The sequence below is a fragment of the Peromyscus californicus genome, unplaced genomic scaffold (genome assembly GCF_007827085.1).
Source record: "Peromyscus californicus insignis strain IS unplaced genomic scaffold, ASM782708v3 Scaffold_17__1_contigs__length_78620276, whole genome shotgun sequence".
NCBI lineage: Eukaryota > Metazoa > Chordata > Mammalia > Rodentia > Cricetidae > Peromyscus > Peromyscus californicus.
Window position 1 is genome coordinate 42,395,653 of NW_026294469.1, and position 10,734 is coordinate 42,406,386.

Below are 10,734 nucleotides of genomic sequence, written 5' to 3' on the forward strand. Positions count from 1 at the left end.
ACATACATACATAATACATAGGCAAATAAAATTTAATTTAGAAGATGTACTTTGTTAAACTACAGTCAAATAATAAACATTACATTTGAGAGCTTTTCTATGCTCATCCTGGAAAGAAAATTTTCTTAGTAATATTTTTTAAAATATAAAATTCTCAGTTCAAGTATTTATCAGCTTAAGAAACAAAAGCCTTTCCAGATTCTAAGATTTGTAAACAAGAGCTCTGTAAACAAGTCTGCACACGTTACATGTGTTCATAAGATCATGTTTGCTGATGCACGGGGTAAACCAGCTTCTATTCCTGCGCACAGCTCCATGACATCACCCTTCCTAATGTGCCAGTGCACACACACCCATAACCCAAACAACCGAGAGGCGGAGGTAGGAGGAAGAGGAGTACAAGGCCAGCCTCGGCTACATGTGAGGTCCAGACCTGCCTGGTCTAACTGAGACCCTGTCTCAAAACAAAACAAAAACCAACCAACCAAAGCCCACAAGAGACAGAGGATGACAAACCTTTTCCATCCCGAGGAGGGGCTCCTTTGGCTTTAAAACTATCCACCTGTGCCTTTGCATCTGTTTCCAAAGTGATACTGATCTGTATCTCAGACTTGAACTTGGTGTATTTGTTACTCAGCAACTGGTACCACTTAGGTGCCTAGATAACAAAACAGAAAACAGGGTGAAACTTACAGGGACAAGGGTCAGAACGTTTATTACGGTTTCCACTCTTTCCCTACAGCCTCTTCAGTAGCTTTCACCTCTTAAAAAACACAGGCCAGGCATAGGGAGGTGCAGCTTTTAATGCCAGCACTCAGGGGACCGAGGCAAGCCCATCTCTGAGTTCCATGTCAACCTGGACTATACAGTGAGTCCCAGGCCGGCCAAGGCTGCACAGTGACATCCTGTCTCAAAACACAACAAAATTTCTTTCCACATTGTCTTCAAAGGAAAGTAATCCTAATTAGGAAGCCAGCAACTAAACTTCCCTCTGAGAAATACCCCAAGCACTCAGACTGTCTTCTTGGCCTCCATTCCAACACTTTCACAGGGGAGAAAACAACACACGTCTATCTTCTGTCTCCAATCTCACGACATCCTTCAGAAACAAAAGCCTAACTTAATCATCTGTCCCCTTAACTCCACTGCTCAGCGCTGCTATTAGATGTCTTCTTCTTGTTCATCTCAATTAAAAAAAGAAAATAGACCGGGCGGTGGTGGCGCACGCCTTTAATCCCAGCACTCGGGAGGCAGAGGCAGGCGGATCTCAGTGAGTTCGAGGCCAGCCTGGTCTCCAAAGCGAGTTCCAGGAAAGGTGCAAAACTACACAGAGAAACCCTGTCTCGAAAAACCAAAAAAAAAAAAAAAAAAAAGAAAAAGAAAATATTACTAATTGTGGTTTGAACAAGAATGGCCCCCATAGGCTCATCTATTTGAATGCTTCATCACCAGGGAGTTGAGCTGTTTGAGGGGATTAGAAGGATTAGGAGGTGACACTATTGGAGGAGGTATGGCCTTGTTGGAGGAAGCGTGTCACTGGGAGTGGCCTTTGAGGTTTGGAAAGCTCACACCAGGCCCAGTCTTTCTCTCAGCCTGTAGATCAGGAAGTAGCTCTCGATTACTTCTCCGGCACCCCTTGGCTGGTGCCAAGCTCCCCACCACGGCAACAATGGACTGAACCTCTGAAACCGACAGCACGCCCTCAAATTAAACACCTTCCTTTGTAAGAGTTGTCACAGTGTCTCTTCACAGCAACAGATCAGTGACTAAGACACTACTAAGAAACAGCATAAAATGTTAAGGAAAAGGCCCAGTGAGGTTTGCATCATGAGCCACTTACTTGGCAGATACTGACAACAAAGACCTTCTCAGAGGATGCAGTAGGTCAAAACTACCCCAGTGACCACACCAGCCAGAAGACGTGGCTCAAGCCACAACCAAGTGCACCCAGGTGCAGGCACTGTAGTCAGCAGGGGTGCCATTCACACAGGTGCACACATGTGAGCACACAGACACAAACAAATAATTCAAAAAACAATGGAAAAGGAAAAACAAAAATGATGGAGACTGAAAAAAAAAGTAGTAATTTTACAGTTCAAAAAATGTTTTTAATGTAGCCGGGCACTGTGGAGCATTCGTATGATTGCAGTACTCCGAGAAGCAGAGAAAGGACTACTAGGAGTCCAAGGCCAGCCTTGACCCACATGCCTATCTTCAAGTGAGTTACTGTTGAAAAGTACTGTGATGATTATTATAATAACAGAAGAAACATAAGACGTATACAGGCCTGAAAGAGAGAGTCAGGAAAAAGGAGAACAAGATGTGCCTGGCGGCACAGCCTGGATCTCAGCCACTTGGGAAGGAGTCTGAGGCCAGCAGGGGTTAACGGTGTGACTGGTCTCAAAATGAGGAGCTAACGACACAGCCCAGTGGGAGGATGCAAGTCTAGCGTGAAAGAGACCCTGGGTTCAATCCCGAGACCTAGGGCAGAGCTGGAAGCAATGTCAAGTGAAACATAAGTAAATGTTTTTATTAGAACAACAACAACAAATGTCTATTTTGGTACAATTTTTGTTATTGCTGGGTTTTTTTTTTTTGTTTTTTCAAGACAGGGTTTCTCTGTATAGCCCAGCTGTCCTGGAACTGGCTCTGTAGACCAGGCTGTCCTCAAATTCACAGATATCTGCCTGCCTCTGCCTCCCAGAACTGGGATTACAGGTGGCTGCTGTTGCTGTTTTGAGGAGTTAGGATGCAGTCCTAAGTGTGAGCCCATGCACATCTCAGTGCCCTCGGTGAGAGCACTGTGGTCAGGTATTGCTACTTCAAACGGTCTCTAAAAACCATTTACTTTGTTTGGCTTGACCCAAACTTTTAATCATCAGAGTTTAGGACTATTTTGGAGAAGGTGAGGTCTTAGTATGTAGTCCAGCTGACCTCAAACTTGTAATTCTCCTGCCTGAGTCTCGAAAGTTCTGGAAAGTATCCAGTTTCCTGAGGAAGGTTAGGAAGAGCAGAGTGTCCTGAGCTGGGATTTACTAGACACGCTGAGTAATGCGACTCCAAGGGTATAGAGCTAGGAAGCAAGGAGGCCTAGTGGGAAGTTCTGATAGCCAAGGTACGAAACAATGGGAGCTTAAATTAGGGCAGCAGCTGTAAAAATGCAGACTAGATCCCACGGGGACCAAATCCTCTGGACTGGATGGCTATGAAGGAGGGAGCAGAAGTGTCCAGAGGACTTCTGGATTTAGAACTTGCAAGAACAGAGCCAGACGAATGTTCGCTGAACTGAGGTACCCGAGGAGGACAGCCTCAAAAGAGAAGCTCAGCACGCCGCCGCCACAGGGGCAGTCACTTCCACGCGGGTTTGCGCTTCCGGACAAGCTTCTTTGAGAAAGAACTCACAGGAACAAGTGAAAGGCTGGAATTCTCAAATCCAACTCGAAAACTAAAGCATTCGCATCTCTGTATCACCCTGAGGCCACGATCTGCAACTGGCCCAGTATTCCGTTCTTCCCTTTCAGCTGGTATTTACTTAATCAACTATCCATCATAATAATGAACGAAACCGAAAGGACAATACCTGCTTTGTTTCCTGAGCGGTTCTTAAGTCCAACACAATGTAGCCTATGGTTTCCTTGGCAGAAGACAGAGGATCCAAGGCGAAGCACTGGAGTTTGATAGGCGTGCGCTGTAACCTGCACAAGGACGTGCGTGAGCAATGAGTGAGTCTTTCTTATATTGTGCTAAGTCAAGGCCAGCCTGGTCTACAGAGCTAGTTCCAGGACAGCTAGAGCTGCATAAAGAATTCCTGTCTTGAAAAACTAGACCACACCAAACCAAACCAAATGAAAACAAAAACTCATTAAAAAAAAGAAATACATTTCAGTCATTTAATAAATAAAAGTACTGCTGTTCTTGACGATTTCTAGTCATGAAATTCATAAAAGAAAACCCAATGTTAGACTTGAAGTCCACTTGAGATGGGAAGACTCGTCCACTGTGGGTAGCACCATTCCTCAGACAGGGCATCTATCCTGAACTGTTTAAAGGTGGAGCGGGTGAGCTGAGCACAAGCATGCAAGCATTGATGCACTGATGCCTGCAAGCACTGCTGCACTGCTGTCTGCTCTTAACTGCTGTTGTAATGTGACTAGCTGCTGCTTCGAGTTCCTGCCACCTGACTGTCCTGCTGTAGCATGGGACTGAGGGGGTGGGGGGGGGGGTGGGGGTGGGGGGTGGGGGGGGGTGGGGGGGGTGTTAAAGGGGCTAAATTACCCTTTTTCCCTCAGTTGCTTTCATCAGGGTGCTTTATCACAGCAACCAGAAACGAAACGAAGAGAGACCCTGTCTCAAAAGCAAAACCACAAACACCCACACTAAACACTCCACAGACGTGATCATCACCACACTCAGTTCGTTAGAAAACGACAAAGATGTTGACACAAATGGAGAGCGGCCTCACCTGTGTTGATGAAGCACTTTCCTGTCGATTTCCCAGGCTAACTCGGTAGCAAACTCAGGCTGGTCAGTGTGGTCGACAGGATCAGTAGCCAGCTGCTCTCCATCAAACTTGGCTTCCACCACAAGCATATGCTTCGGACGTTTGGGGAAATGGCGACCTGAAGAAAGAATACACGTACATACGGAAATCGAACAGGATCATTTTAAATACTGGTGTATGTCAGGTAGCTGGTTTGCACACTGCATAAACTGCCTCACAAATGCACCTGCACCTACTTTCATAACCTGAAAGCTGTGATTTAGCCATTATTGCTTCTCCAACAGTAAATGTGCATATGAGTCACCTGGGGACCCTACACAAATGTACAAACCTACAATCGGTAGGTCTAGGTGGGCCTGAAAGCCTCACAAGTAAGTGCATTTAAAAAAGAAAAACAAATGGTAAAATAAATGGCTTCAAAAAGAATAAAATAGGTACGTGCCCTAAAAAGAAAACCAAGGGTCTAATGGAAAGAAAAATTTCAAAACTGGAAGAAAGTAAACAGCAAATAAGTATTCCTAACAATCCTGCACTGAGGCAATTATTTTGGTTTTTCAGTCTGGTGAGGGGGATCATAGGGAGGGGAATTTTTACCACTACTAAAGAAATAATTCCCTCCCCATGCTATTCACCCCAATAAATAAATTAAAGCTACTTGGTTAGGAGTTAAATGGGCAGGAAAGACCTGGATTTGACGAGATGGTGGCACATATAGATAACCCCACCACTTGGGAAGTGGAAGCAAAAAGCCCGGATGACATGAGACCCCAAAACCCAAACCAGGGGCTCTCTGGCCCCAGCAGCAGCTGCTGAAAAGGAACTGCATTGTTTAGAAAGCACTTCAGCAAGACACACACTGTGCCACGCTGTGACCCAAAGGTCTTCAGAAGTCAACCTGTGACCAACATGGGCTACCCACGCAAGAGAAAGTAAAACTGGAGTGCCCAGGCTAAGAGACAAAATATTACCAGGACTGCACCAATGAGCCGCCTGAAAGACTGCCCAAGGACGGATTCCACGAAGACCACCACCCAAACCAAGAGGGGAAACTGCTGCAGCACCCAGTTCATCTTGAGAATTTCAACAGTCAGTCACAAAATAAAAGCTCTGGTTTAAAAAACAAAGACCTGACTGCAGTCTTAAGATTGTCAGCTGAAGGACAGAGAGATCATATATTTGCTGCTCAGTCGTGAGGTCTGGAGTTTGGGGTCATCACAGCTCCTATAACATCAGCTCCAAGACAACAGGATCACTGAGGCTTGCCGGCCCCCAGCTTCCTAGAGAACAGGTAGAGCAGTTGAGGTGACCCAAAGCTGGCTTCTAGTCTCTAGAGGCACAAACAGGTGTGGACATGTGCACACACACTCACACAGAAACAAACGTAAATAAAGAATCTGAAACTGACCTTTAAAAAACGTCAGCCAGTCGGGCGTTGGTGGCTCATGCCTTTAATCCCAGCACTGGGGAGGCAGAGCCAGGAGGATCTCTGTAAGTTCGAGGCCAGTCTGGTCTACAAAGTGAGTTCCAGGAAAGGTGCAAAGCTAGGGCGCAAAGCTACACAGAGAAACCCTGTCTCAAAAAACCAAAACCAAAACCAAAAAACAAACAAACAAAAAAACATGTCAGTCAGAGGCACTTACTTTAAACTATGTGCTGGCTAGTTTTTTGCCAACTTGACAGAATCTGGGAAGAGGGACCCTCAACTGAGAAAATGCCTCTGTCAGACTGGCCTATAGCTAAATCCATGGGACATTTTCTTGCCTAATGACAGTTGTGATGTGGACTGTGCCACCCCTGAGCAGGTGGTCCTGGATGGTATAAAAGCAGGCTGAAGAAGCCATGGGGAGTAAACATCTTTCTCCAGGGACTCTGCTTGAGTTCCTGCTCTGATTCCCTCAATGAGGAACTGGGACTAGAACATGTAAGATGAGATAAGCCTTTCCTACCTCCCAGCTGCCCTTGGCCAGTCTTTCTCACAGTAAGAGGCAGACAACAGAAGTACTGTTTTTTTATCCTGGAACCGAGCACACCAGGATATGGCCTGATGGAGAAATTCAGTTCCTTGTAATAAGAGGCATTTCTAGAAACGCAGCTAAGAAATTATAAGTAGCTTGATATAACTGGAGTTCTGGGGACCTATGAAACCTAAAGGGTGGGCAGAATTACCACAGGGGCCATGCTTGCTGCTCTAAGAGTGCAGACGTTATGGGAACTCTGAAAGATCTACATATCAGAAAGATTATCGCAAAGTAGCTCAGGACAGCAGTTGATTCTGGAAGGGAAGCAAATGCTTGGAAAACAGACTGAGATCATCACTGCAGGTGAGGTGAGTGGAGACTCATCTGAGCATATGCAGCACCTACAATAAATCACCAACTCTTGGTGATCCTTTAGAAGATGGTGATGGAAAGGGAATCAAGGAGGGTGATGAATCCCAGGTTCCCAGCTTAAGTGTAAACACCACCAGAGCTGGGGAGAGGACCACATGCCAGTTTTAGGGATGTTTGTGGTAGCAAGCTAACCGACATCCCTGACTCCAGGTTCGCTCTCCTGAATACAACTCCTAAGCTGAACGTGAGTTAAGTTCATCTTCTAGTTAGGACTACAGCCACTAACCCTTTTCTTAGAATAGCTCTCAACTCCTTGGCTTTCAAGGTCCTCCAAGGCCGACTCTTTCTAGTTATTTCCGACCCAGCACAACATTCCTAACTCTCCACCTTTCAATACCACGGTCATCTTTCAGCCGTGCTCCACCCACCACGTTCGTTCCTGTTACCCCGGCTTATCCGGTCACCAGACGTGACCTTCTTCTATGTCTGTCTGTCTGAAGCTTGGGATGGAAGGCACGTCAATCACTACTCTTATTCTACTGCCAAAACCACATTTACGGTCTGCATCAGGTTTTTATTATAGTGCAGTCCAACATACGGTGTCTTGCACACCAATGTGTCCATTCCAAATAAACAGACCCCTATATCATGGAAGGCAGGAAATCACTACATTTTTTTTTCCCCATAGGGAAGGCCCAGTTCTAAATTTAAAAGCCTCTTTCAACCAATTAGAAAAGTATTTCAGTCTTGTGAAGGGTTTATTTGTAAGAGGATTTTGGGGTTTTGTTTTTTTGTTTGTTTGTTTGGTTGGTTGGTTAGTTTTGTGACAGGAACTCACCAGTAGACCAGGTTGACCTCAATCTCACAGAGATCTGCCTGCCTCAGCTACCGAGTGCTGGGACTAAAGGCATGCGCCACCACACCTTGCCCGATCTTGTGGTTTTAAGCAGTAAAGGGAACAACAGTTAATACTGTCCCTCCTATTTAATAGCTTCTGTTCAATTTCTTATTCCAAAACTCAGAAACTATTTTTACCCTGCTTTTCTTCCTCCTTCTCAAATCGTACCAGACCTCTCTCCTGGGGGGACAGGGGTCTAACCAATACCACGGGTGGCTAAGCTCTCAAGATGACTCCGCATACTGATAACCTGTTCCCATTTACCAAACAACTCCTGGGTCCTCCACTTTGCTAACTACGCTGACTAGAAGAAACATTTGTGGAAAGAGTTTGAGAGCAGAGCATGCTGCCTTTCCCCACACCTCAAGTGCTCTTTGCAGCCAGACCAGCTATCTGTCCAGCTTTCTGTCATGTGACCCATTCCTCACTAGCTTTCAGAACCAAATAAATGTCATCTCAGGAAAACGTTCCCCAGAGGAGGTCATGCCAGCTCGACACACTCCTCACTTTACTCTCTCAGCTTCTAGACCTAGAGCCACCTGCATTACCAGCACAGCACCTGACATTCAGGAAGTCCCCGATAAACAAATGTCACTCACTCAACACACATGTAAGGATCATTTAATACACCTTAACGACCGCAGTCCCCTAGGTACTCCATCAAGGCACGTAAAGGGAATAGCCTCGGCAAGACATCTGAAATGGTACGAAGCGTGTATTAAAGTCAATGGCAAAGTTCTTACAAATGGCATTAGCGGGAATTGCTGCACAGAACGTGCTCTGCAGACACTTTTAGCTCATATATAAAAGCCATCGACAGGCTGCTTCTGATGGAAATCGTTTTTTTTTCTACATTCTCTGGGGCTACGGCTAGTCACGCTAAATATCACTTATCCCTAATAGCACTCACGTTCCCCGGAGAGATGTTTAAATCAATTGCCTAACAGCCCTCGCTCCATGCAACTGAACAAGTCTTCGGGGACCACAAAAGCAGAGATGACAGGGTTCGTAAGGTTAACAAAGCCGCGGTCACACATTACTCGGCTGAGGTTGGGGAAACAGCAGTTGCAAAGAAAGAAAAAAGAAAAGAAAGAAACAACGGAGGCCGCTCACCTTCTAGGATGGATACGACGATGAGCAGCTGGTCGGACTTGGAGACCATGGTCGCGGCGGCGGGGTCTGCAGGGAAGAGACGCCGTGAAGCTCGCAGGCCGGACCCCCGCAGGCCTAGAAGGCTCCCCAGCGCCCGGCCCCTCTCCCCGGGGCCGCCGACCAGGCCCTAACCCTACCCCGGCTCGACGAACGCGCCCCACCAACCCGCAGCCCCCGGCACCTTTGGCCGCCTGCTAAGCTGCTTTTCAAACGCCCGGGCAGCCGCAGCGGACGCCGCCGCGCCCCGCTTCCGCCTAGCAACCAGGCCCGCAGGCCCAGAGCCCGGGGGAGGCTGGAGGACAAAGGGCGATAGAGACCAGGGCAGTCGGGGCTAGAACGTCCACCAGCCCGCTTCACCTCCCGCCCTTGGACGCTCTTTCCCAGAGCCCTAGGGAGACGCGACTGCATTAGCCCGCAGCGCCGCCTGCTGGTCGCCCGCGGGAAGGCAGGCGATTTGAACCCCCCCACCACCACCACCCCCGCGCAGGCTGCGCAGCCGCACTACTACCCTAGACGCTTCCTGGTCCTGCATCATAGGCTCTTTAAGGAGTGGGAAGGTCGCGTATTTTAAGCGTTAGGCTCTGTTTTTATCTGAGAAATAAAACGATAGTTTTTTTTTTTTTTAAATGCTAGTTCTCAGGCACCTGGCATCGACCGCACGGAATGTATTAAGTCACAGAAGACTCATGACCTGGGTGTGAACGGTGCTTGCGCATCACTTCAAAATATTTGTCCTGTGAAAACAAGCAGTGTCAATACGGTAGTTACTGTAACTGCTGGCGCTGACGTAACCTCTCCCAGAATAGCTGTACCTTAGAAATACCTCTTAAAAAAAAAAAAAAAAAAAAGTCACGTGGGGCGAGACTATTTAAAGGTGTAGGTAAATTCGTAAATAGCAAAATCAAAGCTGAAAGTTAAGGTGTGGAAATGTGAACCCACGTTTTCCCTTCCAATTTCAAACTTTTTTTTTTTAAAGGAAAGATTAGATATTTTGAAGATTATCTAGCTTAAAACCTAGAAAACTGAATCGGTTGGAGCCTTCGTGGACACTTTCAGCGTTAAAATCTGTTAAGACTTTCTCTTGGAAAATCAGAAGTAAAACACGAAACGGATGATAGGGTAAAAAGTAAAACGGCTGAAGTGAGGGAAATGTCACAAAGCAGCGGGTCTCAGTGTGCGGGCTCCTGCTGATTTCTTGCTGTAAACCTAGAAGACGTTTTGAGAACCAGTATGCTAGAACCTCTAAGCCCTGTTGCTCTCTTCTACACTGTGGTCTTTCTCTTCTTTGTCCCCAAAAGAAAAGGATGGGGAGGCTAGGCTAGATTATCTCTAGAGCCCCTTTAGGACTCTTGAGAGGTTTTCCTGAAATGTGGTATTCATATAAAACTAAACTTCATGTGCATTGTTAAGCACTGTATTCTTTTGAGGATTTCAAAAAGTAGTATTAAAAATAGGCAGAATCATATGGTGGCCATGTGATAGTTTTTATCTAGTAAAGGTGTGATGTTAAACACTATATAGTTATCTTTTCACATGAATAATCTCATAACTTAATAGCTATAAAAACTGTTTTTATAATTTGTTTTTATTTTAAAATACACTTATGTTCCTTTAGGCTATCCAACAAAACTGAAAACCCAGATTAGGTTATCACTACATGCCAGAATAGTCTCATCTAAAAAAAATCTGTAAAATTAATCAAATGAACTAAAATAAGGGGATGGAGAGATGGCTGTGGTAGAATATAATTTTAAGATGTATTACATTTGTTTAAGCTGTGGAACATTTGTTTAATGATGCAAAAAGATGTGTTGCATTCTTTTATGTTGCATTTGTTTAACTCTGTGAAGCTG

At 45.8% G+C, this 10,734-nt stretch overlaps 1 protein-coding gene across 1 annotated transcript in view; it reads right to left on the reverse strand.

Annotated features, from left to right (window-relative positions):
- Cep120 (centrosomal protein 120) overlaps window positions 1-9,247 on the reverse strand; it is a 69,502-nt gene extending 60,255 nt beyond the window's left edge. The window contains exons 1-5 of the mRNA XM_052742195.1: window positions 9,063-9,247; window positions 8,843-8,908; window positions 4,463-4,619; window positions 3,581-3,695; window positions 517-658 (exon numbers count right to left, since the gene is read on the reverse strand). Coding sequence (XP_052598155.1) covers window positions 517-658; window positions 3,581-3,695; window positions 4,463-4,619; window positions 8,843-8,891 — 463 coding nt within the window. The 5' untranslated portion in view covers window positions 8,892-8,908; window positions 9,063-9,247. The remainder of the gene's footprint in view (window positions 1-516; window positions 659-3,580; window positions 3,696-4,462; window positions 4,620-8,842; window positions 8,909-9,062) is intronic.
- Window positions 9,248-10,734: the final 1,487 nt, after the last annotated feature.